At 36.0% G+C, this 22,393-nt stretch overlaps 1 protein-coding gene across 15 annotated transcripts in view; it reads right to left on the reverse strand.

The window, feature by feature from the left end:
• Positions 1 to 6,172: 6,172 nt before the first annotated feature.
• Positions 6,173 to 22,393, reverse strand: part of LOC139117208 (uncharacterized) — a 51,219-nt gene continuing 34,998 nt past the window's right edge. For 5 of the 15 annotated variants that reach the window (XM_070680112.1, XM_070680121.1, XM_070680116.1 and 2 more), the window contains 10 exons: positions 20,434 to 20,562; positions 19,846 to 19,954; positions 19,093 to 19,152; positions 17,548 to 17,577; positions 14,431 to 14,631; positions 13,874 to 14,049; positions 13,490 to 13,609; positions 12,231 to 12,335; positions 10,967 to 11,095; positions 6,173 to 8,917 (listed from right to left, as the gene is read on the reverse strand). In XM_070680112.1, the coding sequence (XP_070536213.1) occupies positions 8,876 to 8,917; positions 10,967 to 11,095; positions 12,231 to 12,335; positions 13,490 to 13,609; positions 13,874 to 14,049; positions 14,431 to 14,631; positions 17,548 to 17,577; positions 19,093 to 19,152; positions 19,846 to 19,954; positions 20,434 to 20,562 (1,101 nt within the window). In that variant the 3' untranslated portion in view covers positions 6,173 to 8,875. The remainder of the gene's footprint in view (positions 8,918 to 10,966; positions 11,096 to 12,230; positions 12,336 to 13,489; positions 13,610 to 13,873; positions 14,050 to 14,430; positions 14,632 to 17,547; positions 17,578 to 19,092; positions 19,153 to 19,845; positions 19,955 to 20,433; positions 20,563 to 22,393) is intronic. The other 10 variants (XM_070680125.1, XM_070680123.1, XM_070680126.1 and 7 more) reach the window with 6 other exon arrangements.

Below are 22,393 nucleotides of genomic sequence, written 5' to 3' on the forward strand. Positions count from 1 at the left end.
TCTCCCTAAATATGGGTCACTTTTCATCCAAAAAGTCCCAAATATAGGTCAGTAACAAAGTAAATATGAGCATGCTTCAGGGAAAACCTTCACTACAGTAGAATAACGCTAAAATACATTGCAGTTTGTCACGAAAATCCCTAACAATATGGGTCATTATTATTTTCAAAATTTGAATATTCATGGGTAGTTATTTTCGGCTTGAGCGGCACACCCCCGAATCCAAATATTGGGAATACCCCCCCCCCCCCCCCACCAAATGTAATTTGTGCATTCTTTCTTACATAAACATGATCAAATTGGCGTAAGTGAATCATTTTTTCATCCACTAAAATCTTGACTATGGTTGAAGATAAAAAAGTGCTGTGGTAATTCCATTTCAGTTTTAATGGCATTCAAGCATATATGTGCATTACTGATCTTGTAAAAAGTGATATGAATGATCTACTCATGCCCTCTACATAGTTTTGAATGACGGCAAGACTCAAGAATTAAGAAAAGCAAAAAGGCAAAATCATACGATCCCGACCTACTTACCCTATTTTTGGAATACCACACAGGTACTTTTATTTGTCATAATTAAACTATAACATGTGCTCGTCTTTTCGCGCTTTGAATGTCTATTGAAATCTCATTATAACCAGTGTAGGATTTACTGTGCCGTTGTCCTAACTTATATGACTACTATTTGGTCGTACAAGGTAGACGTATGTAGTAGTGTTTGTTTTCTCTGAACAAGATCGCGAATATACGCCAGCGTCAGAATGTCTCTCCCGGAGACCCGTGTCGTATAAGTCAGCGAGTTGTTGTTGGCGAAAATGCTCTTATACTTGTGAAATTTCACTAGCGTTAAGGTGTAGTATGTGCCTCGAAAGTGAAAGGCTTAAACTTTAGCTCAGACTTTCTTCAATGAAGTTTTCAATCATCTATAGGGAAAAAATTAAAGTTTAAATTTTTGAAAAACTAAGATGGTGAAAATTTAAATGAAGTCCATAAGTGGTAAATCAGAAAAGAACAGAAGAAATTGGAGAGTCTGAATGCCTGTACCCGAGGCGCGTTTTACCTAAAATCCAGTTAACCGATAATACATTGCAATTTATGACGCATCTATTAAGCTTACTATAATCGCAGTTGAAGTACTGTCCACGAAGATCTATATAAACAAAACTTGTCTAGCCATTCGTAGCAAACAAGTTTATTGCAAGCGTTCTTCTTGGATAGATTTTGCAACAATTTAATACGGTGGTTTCAATCGGGTTCGAACTCACAACGTACGGTACCCAGTCACCTAGCGGAGAAGCCACAGACAAAACCGCTCGGCCAAATCCCCAATCTCAAAAAGATTGGTTCAATAACCGAGCTACGTTGTTACAATTTTTCTGACTGCGACCCCTCCACACGCTGTAGAGTTCGTGAAGCACTCACGCTCGTACGCTCACTATCATACATCGCACCCAAACTTTATCGAAGCGAAGCAATGAATACAACGCTTAAACTGGGCGAAAGACAGCCTCGGGGACAATTCTGTCCACCAGCAGAGCTATCAACCCAGGGTAGAAAATACGGTGGTTTCAATCGGGTTCGAACTCACAACGTACGGTACCCAGTCATATGGGGGCCCGTTCTGGTCAAAATTATGTTTTATTAATTTTAGTATATTAGAATTGATTTTATGTAGACTGGAATTAATTTACTAGCACCTCGAATTAATTGTATGTTTCTTTTAATTGATTTTTATATGCTTTAATTAATTTTGTGTAGTCATGCCGAATTAATTTTATGTGTTCCAATTAATTATTTCTATTATCTTTGCTGTAATTAATTTTATGTAGTCTAGAATTAATTTTGCTAACATTTCAAATTATTTATATGTTTTTTATGTGCCGGAATTAATTTTATGTATTCTAGATTTAATATATTAATTCCTTCAATTAATTTTTGGTTCAAAATGTTTTCACGTGCTGCAATTAATTTAATGTATGCTAGAATTAATTTCTACTAGTATCTTGAATTAATTTTGTGTTCGGTCGAATTAATTATGTGTTTGAGCGAATTAATTATAAGTGTTCGCTCGAATTAATTATATGTGTTTGGGCGAATTAATTATATGTGTTTGCTCGAATTATTTTCGGCCGATCCCACTGTCCTTTGCGCACGCTTTCTTAAATCAAAACGTACAGGTTTAGTTTTTTAAATGAATACATGACAAGTGACTGTTATTGAATTTCCAAGTCTCTTTCCCCGTTTTACACCTAAAGATTCCGTATCAACTGCAACTGGTTGATGTTCTGAAATAACACAAGGTAAAATTTCACACTTTTTAACCTCGGTAAACAAGTCGCCCGTGAAGAGCCACCGGTCCAGCCTAACTTTTGTCTGATAGCTCTTTTTGTCTTTGCAAAGTCTATGCCACGTGTATTGGAGAAGATGAGGGTGACAGGTGTAGTTTTTTCCAAACATCAGTCAGATTTAACTGATTCATCATAGCTTTAATCTCCTTTACACTACTATCATTACACAATCTAGCTGAGGATATCTTATCTTTGGATGTATCTACAACGCAGTTGAAATCACTGCCACAGATTATGGAATCTGATGCATGATCTCTTTTTCAATTTCCTCACTGAGTATATTGAAATAGTTTTTACGTTACTTAACAGAGTTTGGAGCATATATGTTCAGAAGTAAAATATTAGCACTGTCATATTTTAACGTAGCTATAGGCTAATTGTCCTTCCCTCGTGAGCGAATCTAATTACTTTAATGTCAAGTTCACAGTCTTTCTTCCAGAGTATGGCCGTTCCTCTGCTATTGTTTTTATAGTTGTTCCATATTCCCTTTCCATCCCCTTCTCCATCCAATTCGTTTATCCATGCGTCAGCTTCAATCGCTGATGCACAGTGTGTTTCCTGTAGAAATATGATGTCCGTTCTTTGTCTTTTCATGAATTCAAAGCATTGTTTTGATGTTACACTCAGTGTGACAGTTTTCGGACGACCTCAGTTTTCGGACATTTAATGACATGTACTTCGTTGTACTCACTTCGCTCTGTATTGATAGTGTTTTACAAGTCATGTGATAGCATATTAAGTCACGTTACGCTGCTGTCCCGTTTTGTATAGTTTTTTTTGGTAGAAGCTATTTTGGGCGCTACAAACTTGGCGAAGATAGCCACACAATACAATACAAGGTTTCGAAAGCAACACACAGAGACAGCCCATGTCCGATATGTAAGCGTCATACACGTCGAAATATAGTTGCGTCGTCGACTAATTTATCACGAAATATTTACATATAGTTTCTAAACACATCGAAATTGAAAATTAGGGGTTTGAAGTTTCAAAATATCAATATTTAGCCCCTATAATCATATTCCAAATACGACGTCCGATTACTGCGATAGGAGTCCGATTATTACGCCCTCAACATGGGGTAAAAAATTTGCAACTTTGACTTCCTATACCACTTCCGTCATGTTAACAGTTTTAGGATAAATACAATTAAGTTTCGAAGGGTATGGTAATAAGATTTCGTACTGCTCGTCATTTATGAAACGACTTTGGGCGAAATTCACTACCCTGTCCGAAAACTGTCACACTGAGTGTATGCACAGCAACAACCATTGTGACAAGTTTTCTTAGCGATTTCTCCCACAGCGTGAACAGTAATACGTAACACTTTCTTCAAAAAACTACTCTAGCCTAAGCATACCTAGCAACATCCTTGGTTGCACTTAGATCAATTCCGTCCACACTGTTGGAACAGAAATTCTTGCTGTTTTAGAGCGAGGCTGGTCGCTCATCAACGGTGGCACATTACACGTTCTAGTCACCCGCCATTGTTTCAAAGCTGCAGACGACACTACGGTCACGTGACCCGACACTTTTCCAAATTTGGGCAAAACGATTTCCCTACGGAAATAGCTTTTCAAAATCACCCTCTGATGACACTTAAGGTAATATGCACCTCGAAAGTGAAAGACTTAAACTTTTGCTCAAACTTTCCTCAGTGAAACTTTCAACCATTCTCTTACCAAAGCAAGATAAAAAACCAGGGGTCACCGTGCAAACTTTGGTACTAGAGAGACAAATAACTTGCGATTTCTCGATATTTGAAATTCAAAATGGCCGCCATCCCTGTGTTGACTCTATGGGAAAAAACAAAATTTTCGATTTTCGAAAAACTAAGACGGTGAAAACTTTTCTTTCGCCAAGAGCTTCAAAATGAGCCCCACAAGTGGTAGGTCAGAAGAAAATTGATAAAATTTGAAGGCCCGAATTTCTGTCCCCGAGGCGCGTTCTACCTTAAGTTGATTCAGTGGGGATTGGCGAACCGCAACAAGGAATGAACATGCGCAGTGTTATAAAAGACCCATAGACGAAAGAAGTCTTTGTGACAAAGATTCCGAATCAGAGTACTATATTAGAGCTCAGAAATAGTGCCAACTAGATGACGTAAACCTTCATTGGAGATACTGGGTGGATATCTTGATACACCGTGAATCGTTTAATTTGGAAGCAAATATTGATAGATTAAATAGGGAAAAGGTCACATGTCTGACACACCCTATTTAGCAATAAAATTGATGCTCTTTCAAACTTTGAACTTCGAGATAATTTTAGACAACTCTCTCTCGTTACGTTGTGTATAGTCTCGAACAAACATTGATAACATAAAATTGATAACATAAAGTATTCCCCGATTGCTATGCGTTTGACAAAGTTTGATCCCGAATGAATTTTTATTTGATACTATCAGATATTATCGACAAACGCATTAGAAGCTAAAAGATTTTAGATCCCTGCCATGCATTTAATCTGTCTTATATAACCAGAGACAATACATACCTTGGACTATTAATAAATAGAAATTCTGTCTATTAAAACAATTTTCACAGACTTTCCTCTCGACTGTACGATTGCTCATTCGGACAGTTTGTTTCTTTAAAATTTGGTGCTGACTTCGCACGAACAAGCAGCATGATCTAGGATCTAGGATCTAGGACAATCAATTCTTGAAAGGACTCTCTTTTTTGCGAAAGGGACATAACTCACCCCCTTTCCCGAGCAGTGTCCGTGGTAATGAAGTTTAACAAAACATGTTGTATTCATTTCTCCAATATCAACACTTTGCGGCTGTTGAGAAAACACACTCGGGTTTCGAAACGTGCTAAGCGTCAAAGGGTCACACCATCAACATTTGCTAAACTATTGACCCGGAGCTACATCTTGCCGTAGATTCGCCCTCAAACGATACACAAAGTCACTACAAGACTCGGAACGTAACAACACAACATAACACATACAATTTAATAGTGAGTGTTATGTAATTTCTTAAATAAATTTTATAAATGTGTACAGCGCCTTGAGATGTCATTGACATAGAAGGCGTTTTTACAGATATAAATATTATTGTTATTATTATTATTATATTAACAATGGTCGACCGAGTGGGTTCTGCTACTCCCGCTCAGCTCGAATAGTTGGCCCTGACTCAATTCGATAATATTAAAGGGAAACAGTCGTCGGAACTGCGCCTGTGCGAGTTTCTTGTTTACAAACAATGTATTTCATGCACTATATCTAGATGCACCTCATCATCGTGGCTACAACATTTAAATTATACGATGTAGTTTATGACAGACATGTTTTAACTTTCACCAACCACCATCGTACCTTGGGTGCAGTGTTTACATTGGTCGTATGGGTCCCATACGACCTTTGAGCGCAGTTCCGACGATGTATCTCTTTAAATGAATTATGTATGTAACATTGCTGTTATGGATATCTTTGCACGGGATCCAGGCGCATATAATTTATCAGCTATCATAGTACAATATTTGTTTGGGTGGTTCTTCGTCTTTTCACCTGTACGCTGAGGTCGGAGGATGGTAAAGCGTTTTTGCCACATCGCTCTTCTTATATCATAAGGAAAGAACTCTTAAGACTTGAAGGAGTTTTTTACTTAGACACATACATCCTCAAGTCTTTTTCGTTGCATTGCGACTCACACAAGAAACTTTATTATAAGCCATGGAGAGATCCCAGCGTGGATTGATTGACGACTGCTGACTGCATTCTTTGTCATCGGCAGTTTTACATAGCAATACAATACAGTGATTTTATCTCTCAGCAGAAAGTACATCATCCTCTCTACGAATGACACTCACAGCTTAAAAGGTCAAAATAATTTATCATTTTATTGCTGTTTTTACGTTAAAAAATGTTTCACACCATAAAAAATAACACATCCCTCTCTTCAAATCATCTTGTTTGTTTGAGGGCAGAATTATACAAAAACAATAATTGTAGCACAGATGCATCGACACACTGCTAATACTGTATTTGTCATTGTGTTTTCCGGTTCAGCTCTCTAGAAGTCCCCTGGTGACCTGATCTCTGTGACCTGACTTGAACTCAAGAAGAGGTCACTATCAGAATGAAGTAAAACTGTCTCAAAAACAAAAAGAACTTGATCCGTTAGCGATAAATTTAAATTTCCAAATGATAAGAAGGATTAATCTGCATACACTTTCTACTAGTTTCCTGTCACCATTTAGCCTACTCTTGATGCACTCTGCACTTGACCTTTCACATTCTCGACCTACTCAGGATGCACTTTGCACTTTGACCTTTCACATTCCGAACCTGACTTCACATATTCCTATTCCCTACCTTCAGAAATATTTTCAGTGGAATATATAGCACCTCATAGTTTATGTTGGCTCTTTCACCCAGTATTCAAGCTGTGCTCGACAGCATTTACATAAATGATAAGTTGCAGTTGTCACATTGAAAAAAATCGAGAAAATTGGTTTCGATGTGAATCTATACAAAAGTATAAACTTGGACAGTGGACAACTAAAATACTCAGCATTTCAACTTGTTCACCCTAAATTCCTGTAAACAGGTCCACAATCACCATTGATAACAATGGGTTTGGGCCAAACCAAGGTGGTGAAAAGGTTAACATCCTATTTAAAGATGAGCAACAAAGTTTATATATAAGCTGCTATAAAAGAATACCATACGACAGTGTGAAATATGGAACCTTGAGGGCACCCAAATTTAAACACTGGAGACATTTCACTTCCTGGACCACAAGATTCCAGAGAGACATGTCATGCCAGTACATAATGCTGCTGCTTGATGAATATTAATTGTATCTGTACAGTAGATACCACCGAGGGCGCTCTGCAATGTCTCCATCAAAGTCAAGACTATAGTCTGTAAATATCTCACAGGAAGTTCGTAGGACAAATAGTTTCTCTGCATTTCTGTAAAACACTCTCTGTTTCAGCAAAACATGGGGAAAGGGAAAATACAAAACTTAATAATACCATTTCAATAGCGCATACTGTGCCTCTATGCTCTTTTCATCCCCCCCCCCCCCACCCAAAAAAAATACTGCAAGTTTCCGACTAATAATTTTCAAAGTATTTCTCATATTTTCTGTGGGTTGTTGTAACTTTTCTAATCAAACTCGGTCTCTGAATAAATATTACATTTTATACATAGTACAAAGGGATGGTAAAAATTTTTTATCACATTATAAAATGCTCAAAACCAAAAATGAAAGACTATATGATTTCATGATTTCTGATAAATGCAGATATGAAAAGAAAGCTACACAATTCAGAGAACAACTTTCCATGATTTCATTCATTTTTTACCTAATCGAGATGATAAATATCATTATTTTGTTACAACTTATTTTATTTTGAATTTTGGGGATTTATTCATAAATTTTGAAATATTGTCAGTGTTCCTGTTAAGGACAGTGAACAATTCGTGTTATCATGGTTATCTAGGCTTCTTGTCAGGGTTGAGGACAGCAGAAACATTGCCATAGTATAAATGTTACAAAAAACGACCCATTTATCTAGGTTACCTAATCTTCGTGAAAACTCTACACCCGAGATCAATTTCTCATGTCACAATGTTTCTTCAAAACTTAAAACCTACAGAAAATGTGAGAATATTCAAATTGCAAATGTTTTTGTTGATGATTACTGGCAGCTTATAAAAAAACAATCCCTGATTTCAAAATCCATAGATTGTTATAAAAAGTCAAAATGCAAATTATACAAATATTTTCTTGACTTTTTGATAATGCTCATATTAAAATGCAACCATGAATAATACTTTTTCAAAGTATGTACATTATAACTCTTTTCATCAAATGTCACTTCAAGAAAAATTCCTATATATACATATTGGTAAATAGAAAGTACAACCTTTTTCATCAAAATAGTGTGAAAGCACTGTTACACATGGCAATGAAATCAACACTGATCAACATGCATTTTAGTTACACTGTTGCATAAAGTCTGCAACTTGTTACACTTTGAGTAGACCTGTGACAGAGTACAAAATTTATATACACTACTAGTAGTTAAAGTGTATCTCTGTTGCCATGGTGATCATTCAAAGTGTAACCACATGCAGACTTTTATGGCAGAGTGTTAAGGCCCAACATCAATTTTGTTGCTGTTTTTAATTTGCCCTGGTACTTGAATCAAATGGGCTGTACAAGAAACTTGAAAGCTATTTGAAACGGGATTTCAGGCAAGATAACAAAAGTTTTTGCTTCTAATGTTTGAGATAGTCGACAGTGTCTCAGCACCAAGCACATCCATACGTGTGTGTACTTTGAAATCATGAACACAATGCATGGCTTGTGCGACATCAACTTTTATTTTGCATAGAAAATCAACCAGGGACTAAACCATCCTTTTGATTTCAGAGACGTGATTCATACAATGCTTCATCGTAGCTTTTCTGTTTATGGACGTGTTTTGAAAATTGCAGAAGATTGCACTGCGATGGACGGCGTAAGCACGGAGAACCTCCTATCTACATTTTGGAGGACAAGTTTAATAGACTGCCCACGGCGCCCTCACAGTTGGCTGTGACCTCTGTAAAAATAAACAGACAAACACAACAGTTGGTGACGGGTATGAATAAAGTGAAATTGGCTCAGAAGTGTAAAGTTTCAAGAAAAAGTCAAAAAGAAGGCCAAATAATTGGTAAACAATGTGTGTGCCAAAGTGTTCAAAAAGCAGGTGATCTTTTGCACAGCCCTAGCTCAGTCAGCTGTAACTGTTGGTATATTTTCCATTATTTTTGATATTTTTGCAGATAAAGTGTATTGTTCTACTCTTTGGATCATATAGAAACTGCTAATGTTGGCCTTGCCATCACAGAGACTAAAAAAACGAGTAATGAAGAATTGGAATTTAGCCTTGATGAGAATTCATTTGTCAACAACAATACTGCATACTGTGTACACACAGTGGGAAATGTTTGTCAGACTGATACTGTGTATTTTTATATTGAAGTAAATGTACTTGTTTTATGGAAGAAGACTAACCAAATATCATCAAGAGTTACAGCTATTTTTCCCCTCAAAGGTGATAAAGTCAGTACATTTGCAAAAGGCTAAAATATCTAATTAACATAGAAAACAATTGCCAGCGGTGCTCACAGGACGGTATTCACCACTTCAATTGATTGAAATATCTTTACAACTTTCCAAGGAATTTATCATTTCTTTTGTAAAATTTACAGGGATGAGGAATCTGGCAGTGAAGCATACTACTGATATCTAAAATAACTTTGCTGATAGAATTTCGAGCGTGTGTGGTGCTGGAAATTTCTTGACGTTAAATCATATTATTTTGCAACTCTAGAGGGCGATGTCAGAGCTGATCACAGCAATAATGAACTTGCTTGAGAACAGAAACTATACTTTTGACAACACACATTAATAAAATCAACAAATTCATTAAAAAAAGAAAGCATAGCAATCAAATCTTTCCCCCCCCCCCCCCCCCCCCCCCAATTCAACTACAGGCTGGTACTGAAATATGTAAGTTTTGACACCAAAAAAGGCTTCAAATAACATGTAAAACCATCGGAAAAGAACACTCTTACAATGCAATGTTTGGCAAAAATGAAGCTGCAATGCCAACTTGTTGAAAAGCTAGAAGATTCGTAAGATTTAAAAACAGTCATTTAAAGAATTGTAGCAACAAGTGAAAAGACAACAGAACATAAGAAGTAATACATTGGATATCATTTCACCAACATACACTTGGTACGAACTCTTGGTAACTTCACATTTTTGACAATAAAACATTATTCACAAACAAAATACCATATAGTACAGTTGAAGCTGGAAGTCAAAAACATTCCTAATGATGCCTATACAAAAAGAATAAATCTCCATTTTCCATTATCCAGTTTAATGGCAAAAAAAAAAATATTCGGTCTCTCAGAATTGCCAGATATTTTACTTACAAACAATAAAAGTCAATTTTATACTGTATCAATATTCAAGTGTATGTTTATCTTTAGTTTCAGGTCATAGTTAGATTATCATAAGAAACGATTTTACAGAATTTTAACTGTGTTATGCAGAACTCTTTATAATTTATCATAGGAAAAATGAGAAAATAGAGAAATCAAAAGTGCTCATCATTATGGTACTATATATGAAACTGACAGCTTATAGCAGTCAGGCCTGTTCCAATATTCTTAACTTATGAGTTTGTAAAGTCAATAACCAAGTTGCTTTATGAAAGCTAATGATTAATCCTTCTCTGAACGTAACTCTGAAAAGTAAACTTAGCCTTTGATATAAATGCGCACACATAGGTCACACACTGAATAACAGTAAAACTTTGCTGCATAGGGTGCTGCTGAAAACACTCTATTGCCGTTTAATTTATTTCAAGCTACTAGTATGCAGAGAGCTACGTAAGCCATCACGCTAGTTTCTTCAAAACTTTTTTAACAACGCAATTGATTAAGGAGACATGACCACGCAACACTAGGGATTGGGAAGTTGGAAACACACACGGAAAAAAAAACTTGGATAGGAATACAGAGGGAAAGGGAACACACGATTAAATTCTTTTCGTGGAAAAACAATATCAGTATATGACTATGTTACTGTGATATACCTGAGTGCCTGGAATCTCTTTGGGAGAATTGAAACGCTTTTCTAATGATTTAGTTCTCACCCATGGTCTGATCTGAGGTTTGCCTATACTAGGAGTCAACCATGTGCTAGGATTAAAACTTTCTGTTCGCTAAGATAAGATAGACAGAAAAAAAATTATAAATATTTCTTTTTGTCGATTCACACTGATGGTGAGTGGGTGTGTGGAGGACTTGAAAGTAACACAAGGTAGATTTCATCTTACGTTATGTCCAGTTTCATTTTGAAATTGACATGCAAGGGCAGGATCACACACTAGGGGTGACTGAAATATACCATACACGGTCTTGTATGGCATCGATTTCTTTCGCACACACACTTTTACCAGTACATCGGCATACCATCTCTTGCATGCCTCAACACGCAATGGCATACATCAGAAATAAACACAACACTAGATTTAGGTACGATCACGCATACAAACACTCTGCATTTATTCATCCGCTTATGACAAATAGTAATATGAAATCTACAGTGCGCGACTTTGTGTCTTCCACTTCAAGTTGATGAAATAAAACAGACAGTCTGCTGTATTAAGGGGAAAAGGTGGAAATGATCAGAATGGAAAAAAAACCAAACTTAAAGTCTGAATCACACAGCACACTATACTTAATATTAACGTTTGTGTGTGTTGAGGACACAGCGACAAGTCATTTTTTTTAACAGATGAAAACTTGTTACTATGTGAGTTCAGCAAAATAACTTTGAGGTTAGTAGACAGGTCAGGACTCAAGTACAGGTGAACTCATGATCTTTGCCAATATTCAATTATCTTGTCTCGCTAAAGGGACATTGTTGTCATGAATTAAACTAGTATAGTGACTTAAATGTATGTCTATATCTTAAAGTCTAGAGAGTGCTTTTACTGAAAGTTCCACTTCGATTTCATTACTCAAACACCAAATTTTGAAAATTATGCCATGGACAACCATATGAATTGTGAATATATATTGACCTTTGACATAGGGGAAAGAAGTCACATGACTTTTTTTTTGAAATCCTCATTTAACTTATAGTTGGCTTTTCCTTACTTCTATTATACTGTATTAAGACTTCCATTCATTGTGAGCAGTCATGGACTTAAAGTGGGGAAAAAAACTAACTTATAAATAAAACTAGGTAAAATGGTGATGATGTTTGGAAGTACAACGTTAGTATCCACACCAAGTCCAGCAGACAATGGATGTCCTGAGACCTTAGCTGTAACCATGGTAACAAGACTATACCTGCGGGCTTCTCTCCATGTCTAAATTCTGTTTCCTGTTTTCATAGATACCAATGGGCGCCCCACCTCCTGGTCGGCCCCAGAGTGTGTCCATGGTGTTTATGTGCTGTAAGTCAATGCAGTAAAAGATTCAGCAAAGATGGCGCTAACTGCATGCACTGGGTAGCTTCTCTTCAGAAAAACAACTGCCTTCTCAATTCTCTGATTGGTCTATTGTTCATTAGCAATCACAAAATAGACCTTTAACCCTCTGAACCCGGCTCGGACATGAATGTCCGATGATGTCATAGAGTACCAGGGGGTCAGGGTGCAAAGGGTTAAACATATTCAAACAAAGATCATGTAGCATTAAAATTTCACAACAGTCCACAATCAAAAGGCTTAATTTGCTATTCAATGCCCTTGATAGAATTCGCATTTCTTCATCATCTTGAATCACAAATATTCATAAAAAACATGATAGTTAATGAGAGAAAGAGGCTAATATCATTTTAATACGTGGAAATTTTTTAGGTAATATTGGGTTATTGGAAAATTTCATACATTTTGGTTATGGACAGAGTAACGTGAGCCACAAGGCAAAGTGCTGGACTGTCAAATTAGCTGACAGTTTTGCAAAATCAGGCAGATTTTTCCCAAGGAAGCTACCCAGAGCACCTTCAAGCAAGCACAAGGAGCAATGCATGCATCTTCAAAGAAGAGGAGAAAAAATAATGATAAAGATTGAAAATCTGTGGCTGCTGCGGCTGATGAGTTTGCATTGACTTTTGAGATACACATATTGATTTGAAAAAATAAGTTTACCGCGTCAAGTGTGCGCAGAAAAACATATGCAAGAGTAAACTGTGGTTAATGTGCTGTCAATCTTACAAAATTAAATTGAAATTATGATACTCCTGACAGAAAAGACAACAAATCATCAGACACTGTCTCTCACCAAGTATGATTTCAACCCCCCACCCCCATTGCGATGATATGGATTGACCTCTACATTTTCAGTACTGTTTACACTATCAAAGACCAAAGCTGACATTTTTAGTCCTGTCAACAGACTTCTAAATTCGTAGTTATACATTTCAATATATTAACAACATAACAAGGAATTGTTCGAAAAAAAATGATTGCCTACAGTAAAATACCATTTACTTCATTGCAACAAAGAGTTACTCAACACTAAGTACACAAAAGGCGGTGAAATTCCACCAAGTGTGTGAATGTTGCAAGAAAGCATGTATGATCAAAGTAAAAGTAAAACCCTACCTTTTGTGCAAGGTTTGCCGATTCTTTCTTTGCGACTGCTTGGATGTGATGTCGTTCTGTGGCCTGTCTTTCAAGATCTGTTGAGTAAACTGGATCTATCTGTCTTCTGATGTCAAGTCTCTGCAGAAATAAAAAAAGAAAAAATATATACAATGTAATTTCGAAAAACTATGATCTAAGAGAGTTGGAAAACTAAAGACCACTTGCTAAGTGAGAATGTCTAGTAGGATGTGGTTAATCTTGTTCTTGAAACGTTTCACTGTTATATTTGATATTATTCAGAACCAATGAGAATGTTTTATCTGGTCACCTGATCACCACAAAATTTTCTTTGACCAATCAAGTAATCCCATTGCTGATCATGAGACAGTCACATGGCCTTACCTGAGCTGTGACATCTGATGTCCGTTTTGGATGTGACAATTGTATGCCGGTGACCGGATCTTTCTTGGGATATCCGACTTGTCCATTTCTCATCCATGACGCAACTTCAATGCCGCCACTTTTCACGTCCTGCTCCATCTTGTGCCTGTTCTGTTCTTGTTCTCTCATTTCATTTTCTGAAGAGTAGAATGTATTTGATAAAGTCACGCTTGGGTCGAGAACAGTGTTTGCAAAAAAATATCATGAAAGCATGACGACAAGTCATGCTGGTAAATCTGAGAAGTGAAGCTGAACAGCGAATGCAACAAATGAAACCACAGGGAACAAATATTTGGAGGTTTTTTATCCAATTTAACATAACATTGGCAAAAGCCAGGTTAAGGGATGATGTAAGTGACTACCGATTACCCAATGAAATGATCAGAGTGCCTTGTTCATGATCCTCTGATCATGAGCCCATTACTCTACCCACTGTATCTTCGCATTGGCATCAATATTGAAAGTAGTTGAGATGTTAGAACACAACAAATGAGATTCAATGGCGCGTTGAAACTTACGAAGTTCTTTCAAGTATACATGTTTAGCTTCTTGCTTTGTTGGGTTGCTGGTGGTACCGCCTAACTGTTCGTACAACATCTTGCCAGCTGTGTGTGTGACGACCTTTCCGTTGTCAGCCAGGATTGGCGCACCCGCTCCCGGTTTTCCCCATGGATGGTAATCTGGGTCCTGAGAGCCTCGTAAGGGCTTCGTCATTGGTTCTGCAACAGACAGAATGTACAAAATTCAAATTTGAACATATATATCTTAACTTTGGACAATTTCCAGAAAAGCAAGGCAACAAAATCAAATCCTTTGATGTTGTGATTACAATTAGACAGTAGTGCAAAATTTGTTTTCGTCATTACTATAAGTAAAAAGAAACAGATTTTGTTCAGAACTACAGATTATACCAGCTGCTTTAAAATATCTTCATAAATCTATGAACTGGGTTCTTATTGAAAATTTGCATCATAATATCTTATTATTTTTTCTTGTTTGGACATTTTTTAACTTATAATATACAGACACAGGCCCTTTCTGAAATTTTTTTCTGTGAAAGTAAAAAAAGAGTTTACATCTAAGAATATAACTTTCCAATTTTGCAATCTTTTTAAATTACTAATAGTCACAAGATAATGACATCTTTAGTTGCTGTCTATTCCCCCTAACCTTTCACCCCCACTGCATAGTGTACTGGTCCAACCACACCACCGATTGAGAATGCTTACATCAAGAGTCAGTAGAGAAGTGGAGAAAACTGGTAATAGACTGCTTGATATTTGATACATGCGTGTCCCAAATGCAGACTGAAGTTAAAATTGATCTATTTACTTTTCTGGGACTAGAGCCAGAGTTGTAGATTCTGCACAAATTTAACTTATTGTTGATTCAGTTTGACCTCTAACCTTTTGGGCCATGTGTCTCTTTTCAAACATCGGTCACAAAACTCCAACTTGATGGTGTGTTCACAGAGTTCTGAACACCAAGTAACAAACTGTTTCATCAACAATAAATATCCATTGCAATGTTGTATTTTTAACTAAGTTGAAAATTGACGTGTGAAAAGGTGAACTTCTTTCATATTTGTATGTTTGTATTTGCATATTTGTTTTTAAAAGGGCAAATTACACTCAGATCAAACATGAGAAAATCAATTATAGCTACTTTAAGTTAATCATAGAATAAGAAAATATCTCATCACAAATCATCAGCTCATAAAAAGTACTAAATATTAACTGGCTAACAAAATATAACATATCCCATGTATAATTTTTACCAAAGGTGTTGGCCTATGGAGCAGTGAGAAATGTTCAGTTTAAAATGGCCGAACATTGCAATCAAAGATGACCGACTTGTTGTTTGTTCTGTTTCAACGTGATAAAAACCCACAGGCTACTGACTTCTGCAGCCCTCAATTCACAGTGAATTTTAGTACCACAGTGGAGATTTGATGAGAGACAGCAAGTCGAGTGGAACAAACAGTTCAGAACGTGAGGGGGCAAAGTTGCTACATTCTAACGTCACTTTGTTTACTCTTCTAACAACAGAAGGGGTGATTAATTCTACTTTCTTGACTTAGATATCCCCAGACAACCTCTGCTCCTAGCAACCAAATTGTACAAGCTGACCTAAAAATGTTTTTCACCACATCACAGTTTATGTCTCCAAGTCTGGTGAACAGAGCTCTACTGTGTGTTTGACAGCAAGATACCAAATGCCAGTAAACACAAATCGTACAAACATCTACAGTTTCAAACAAAAAACATTAGTTTGCTGAGGTTCAAAAGATAATTACTATGTCCTTGGTGAGAATTTCCCCATGGACTGATCCTATGAAAACATTCTATCTCAAATTTATGATATTTCTGATCAAGAATACATAAATAATTTGATTAGGCAGTACATCGCGTTTATATTCGGGAACTTCTTTATGTTCTGTAAGCTGATTCAAAGTGCATTTTACATCAACTTATTTTAGTTGTATATCCTTGGGACCTTGTTGTGTCAAACGAATGAAATAGTGTTATGATGCAAAGGCTGGCTGCTGGTGTTGAATTCATCCTTGCCTACTTTCCTGTGACAAACGATTCACCAGAAAAATTTCAGCATTTTTTAAAACCTCGACAAAAACTGAGGTGTTAGTTGGGATTAGAGACCATTGTTTAGCAATACATGGCCCTGGCTAAGCAAAAATACACCCCCTAAAAGAGGAAAAATCTTGTTTGTATTTCAGCTTTCATACAACACAGGAAACAAGTGCTAGGATTACAAAAGTTGCTTTTCAGGTGAAAACCCATTCTACAAACATTCCATGACTGACTCAGTGTTTTCGTTCATGAATTCTGAAGTTCTCTAAGGGAGTTCATATACATAGAATTGAACTATGCTACAACCATGCAATGCAACTGTACTATGTATGAAATACAGAATCAATGCGTAACAACTGAACACATTCAAAAGAGAAAGCACATGTCACGGTCTTTAGGAAATCCTTCCCATCCCACGTCTTCCCACAATGCAACATTTTAAAGGATTTTTTTCACTCACAAAAAGCTAGATTTTTCAAATGTTCTCCCCAAATCTTCTCCAGCAGTGCTGAATTTTAACAATACAGTCATTCATAAATGGAGAGTAGAGTGATGCACACAATAAGAGAACAGTAGCATAACAGACATGATACAAGAATATGCAATGCACAAAAGAATCTCAAACGACATCATAACATTCTGGGGACAAGGACATAAGGACATGCACATGCTCAAAACTAGTACCGTAAAAACTCTATTTTTCATCACAATAAAAATACCTCAGCATAAGAGTCTGTGTTTGCAGACAACAGTAGACAATTTCTGCACTTTTAGAACATTGTATTTAGGGATCAAATATATAACTTGAATTAAAATGCATCTCAAACATCAAATTTCATAACATAGTTCATTGTAATTTTGCCACCCCTCCACCATCTCCCCCTCCCCCTGAAAAATAGAGTTTTTACAGCATATTTTGAAATGCCACAGCTGTCAGGGCTATACAGTGTTAGTACAACAGAGCGAAATGAGACAAGAAGGAAAATGCACACAAAGTGAAACCACACAAAACACCGACATCTAAAAATCCAAAGGACTTGTGTATACCTGGCGCCCGCTTTGCACCATGCACGCCACCTGTATATGCATAAGATAGTAAATTTGATAACTTTAATATGCTGCAATATGCTCATATATGGAACTTGTTAGTTCATTATGTATTTTCTCAAATGCTTACAGCTGTTCTTTACAATGCTGATTTCAGTGAAATTCACATGTATGTTATGGGTTTTTCCTATCAGTTTTTCCTATTTTGGTTACTTTTCATCACCTCAACGAGGTGTAACTTCTAGTACAGCCACTAAAGGGGCTGCAACTTAGATTTGTACATTTCTTTTGTAATGACATATAGCAAATATAATGAACAGTATTACAAACACAAATAAATCCAAAACTACCAATTGTGTAACATATTGTATGTCAACTACAAATGGCATTTTTACTGCAGACAGTTTATATATACATGTAATTAATTGTAGTCCAAAGTATGACATTCTGTAACAGAAGAAACAGTTTCACTGAAACCAAATTGCTTAGAACAGCTGCCAAGTAATTTACATGCATAAGAAATGCTACATTTCAAGCATTTAACAGAAGAAAATTTCATAGTGTTCATTCAACCACAGGCTCCATTTCATGTTATTTGCATGTTGACCATTGAGAGAACAATCACTTATCTGGTGGCATTCTGATATTTCAACCATCATGAACTGATTTTGATAAGAAAAAGTGTACAATTACGAATGTGATTTCAAACTTTTCATTACTATTGCACCACGCTGTAGCATGCTTTGTGCGAAAATGAAACTCTCTTGTCAGCAACATGAATAATATGGATCAACAGTGGTTGCTATGAACACTTGTGCCACTTTAAAAGACCATTTAAAGATGCAAAATTATTTTTATAAAAAAGGAGATTCCTCGTCAGTGCTGTTGAATAACAAACTGATAATTTACATATTCATGCATTCATTGCACAAGTTCAATTGCATCTTCATGCTTTAACGTGCAAACTATGATTGTGCAGTATAAACATCTGACGTGCAAGAAAATTTACCGTAACATTTGCACTTAATAATAAATCCATGCAGAAGTAAAACATTTTGAGTTTAAACTCTGTGGCCTGATGATTTGTTTCTTAGATTATAATGTTGGTTAAAAGTATTTGTTGCTTTACAGATGTGAGAAAACCAATAGTGAGAATCATATAATCACACATACAAGTTGGCATATTTCTTCTGCTTTGAAAGTGCGCCATCATCACTGCTCACAGAAAATCTTTTGTTTTTATCACAGCCTCCTCCCAGAAATCTGACATTCATACAAAGTAAAACTTAAAAGTGTAAACTGATTCGCAAAATTATGAGAGTTCAAATCACCAGGAAGAGTGCATTATTTACGGAAAAGAAATTGCATTAAGAAACTACGGAGTCAATTTATCTTCAAACAAGGATAAGTCTGTTTGAAATGGGTTGGAAGAGCGTGCATGAGTGGCAGACCAGAGCTAAGACATGCTGACAATGGAATAGTTTAGGAGCTTCCTGATTGTCATATCAAAAGTTGATCAAATGAATTGTCACTTTTGTCCAATACCTATATCTCCATAAATAGCAGAATACGCCTCTGACCAGCCTTCGCCTTTCTCAACAGGCACTAAAATTGGATATTTACAAAAAAATACAACGAAAATCAAGTAATAAGAAGCTGATCAGAGCATTCTGTGAAGCTGTCAGATATTTGACCAATTAATGTGCGTGATAAAATCATGAAGATGTGTTGTGTCAGGTGGCATTCATAAATGTTGCTATGTTTGAAAGAGAAACGTGAAAAAAATAATCAGATGATGAACTCCTTTGACAATTGGCCTTTCATTATTCATTTTTACAGTGTAATTGTAAGCTCATCATTTATACAGAGCAGTGATATTAAAATTGCATTATGTACAATACACGTACGATTCCTGGGCCTTTGTTTATTCTCACCACAGAAGTAATTACCAGGGAAACACGTATAGTTTTCAAGTAAAACCCAACATTTTCAATAATGTTCAGATCATTCACCAGAATAATAATACAGAAAGTTATATTGAATAATGAAATATTAATATTTTACTCATTTTATGATTCAGAAATATGTTTGATACTATAGATAAGATATTAATAGGGACAGTAACAATCATATGCACATTGCTGAAACCTTATGATCAATCAAAAAATGATTAAAGTTAGTATTGTGAAAATATTTCTCATGTAGCAGGTCACTTGCTTGGAGAAAAGAAATAAATAAACAAAATTTCCAGAAAGTTAACTATCATTCTTTTTGTTGCTCTAATTATGTATATCTCACCTCCAAACTTGTCTTGTTCCATTGTGGTCTTGAACTTGGTGACCTTTTCACCTCTTTCATCAACAAGATGGCCGCCACCACCAAAAGGTTTAGTTTCCAAGGCACCGCCCTAAATTCAGAAAATATACGTTATTCAAAAACAGACCTCTTACATTTCCAATGAATCACAATCAGATATCGATGGTACTATCTTTTTCTGATGTTTATGATATCTACTGCATGAAAACACTGATTTCATTCCATTATACCTTGATGTGAATCGAGGGAAGCTCTCAAGATAGCATATGCTTGTGTTGTTCAGTCTTTCTCGTGGATAATTATTGATAACATTGTGGAGAGTTCTGGTTTTACTGTTTCAAAACGAGTTTTGAATTGTGCATTATAATGAATGTAATGATAACAACGATGAAGATGATGTTTATGATGTTTATGATGATGATGATGATGATGATGATAATGATAATAACCGATGATGATGACGATGATGTGTATGATGATGATGATGATGATGATGATGATGATGATGATGACGATGATGATGAGGATGATGCTAACAATGATATTATGTTAATCATGACATAAGCTTACCTTGGCTTGTGGGTCTACATATTCCCTAACTCCAATGGGATCTCCCCATTTATATCTTTTAACATAACCACGTCCATCTCTATTAGGTACTCCGTAACCTTTGCCCCAGGGATCATACTCGTGTTTGTCCTAGTGAAAGACAAGAAAAATGTGATAACTGCCAAATATTTTGATGCTGTCATGATTTACACAAATGGCTAATGTGAAATATCTATCTAATCTTAAATGGAAAAGCGTTTAAATGAATGTTTTACCATTCTGTCTGTAGTCAGCACTTCTTCTGCACAAAATCACATGTAAAATCAGCATCTACATTTAGGCACATCTACATCTTTTTAACTACTTCACAGTCCAATTATATATTACATTAACACTTTTAACAAATTTTCAACAATATAATCAATTGGGAAAAAGTAAAACAAGAATCACGGAGGTATTCACTGTGTCATTTATAAAGGCAAAGCTTGATGAGATTTCTTGTAAACTGCACTGACAAGCCCTATACACAAAGTATTTTTTTCAAAAAATATTTGACAAATTGAGCAAGTGATGTGCCATCTTTATTTTTTCCAGACTTCATATATTGTAAGTTCATGCAAATATATTCTAATTGCTCAGGGTAGGTTGGCTATGTATACAAATTAACTGGTTTAAAAACTTGTGAACATAATTTTGTTTTTATTAATAGACAAATTCATGACACTGCAGCAGCATATGTAGAGTGAATCAAAGTTAACCCTGCCCCCCTTCACTCCTCCCCCCCACCCCCGAAAAAAAAATTGCACTGCCCCACAAATCCCATTTACAGGCAAACAAGAATGTGAAAGGTGAGACTAACTTCAAAGAAGGCAGATGTAAGAATATACAGGTGTAGGTAGTAAACACACAGGACTACAAAAAGAACACAATTGGCAGCTATTGCTTTACGGTTAGTGCAATCAATGCAGACAACAGTCAGCATATACAAAAGTTCTAACAGCCTACAGCTAGCAAATGTTCCATGTCTCTGCGATGAAAAGGGAAGATATTATTCCATTATGGTTAGGAACGGTGACTTTACAGTCGTCAGATTCTTGAAGAAGTGCCAAAAGAATATAATACCCTTACAGTTTACATCTCAAAGTTTATACAGCTCAATTTTCTTGATACAGTTTGCCTTACACACAACAATCTTACATTTTACTTACAAAGCCTTAAATAATGTTTTGATTCGGTGACTTTTTGTTATTTGAAATTTATATTAACATCATTTTAAGTCTCTGCATCTTCAAAAAAGTCATGCTGATTGTACACTCTTAATACTTTAAAACTAAAATGCTTCGGTCTTCATGAAAGAAGGATGGAAAACTATGCTCAAGTTTCGCATGGGGTATTATGGTCTCTAAATATTTGATGAACCCTTTGAGTGTTGCAATGTTTTCCCACCAATATTTAAGTCAAATATTTTACCAATTTTTATGACTTTTTCTGTAATTTGTTTGATAATGTTGGACCAAATGGACATCACGAAACATTGGCAACAGTTTTTTATCAAATTTTGGCAAAACTCTGAAAAATATTGAGTGAAGTATATTTTATAAGGGCGACAAAAATTGACTTTGGCGCTCAAAGGATCCCTGGAGGCGATCTTCAATAACAGCTACAAGTTCTTTCTGCAGATCACTAAATATTCAATTTCCATCACCTCTGGATAAGTGCAGTAGCTTGTCAAACGTCATGACATACTTGACATAGAACCTAAGATATTATTCTATGCAGATTTAATAAAATCTTGTCAGTTAGGAAATTGTCTGCTATGGCTCTAACTCTTAAACGAATACAGTGTTTCTCATTCATGATATTTCTTACAAACTGCAGAATTTCAAAACTTTCACTTGGTGATTTACTACTCCGTACTGCTGGAAAACCGTACATGTACATACTGTTCATTGTTGACAATGAACTACAAAGTCCCTGTACA

This window comes from Ptychodera flava, chromosome 18, assembly GCF_041260155.1.
Source record: "Ptychodera flava strain L36383 chromosome 18, AS_Pfla_20210202, whole genome shotgun sequence".
Lineage (NCBI taxonomy): Eukaryota > Metazoa > Hemichordata > Enteropneusta > Ptychoderidae > Ptychodera > Ptychodera flava.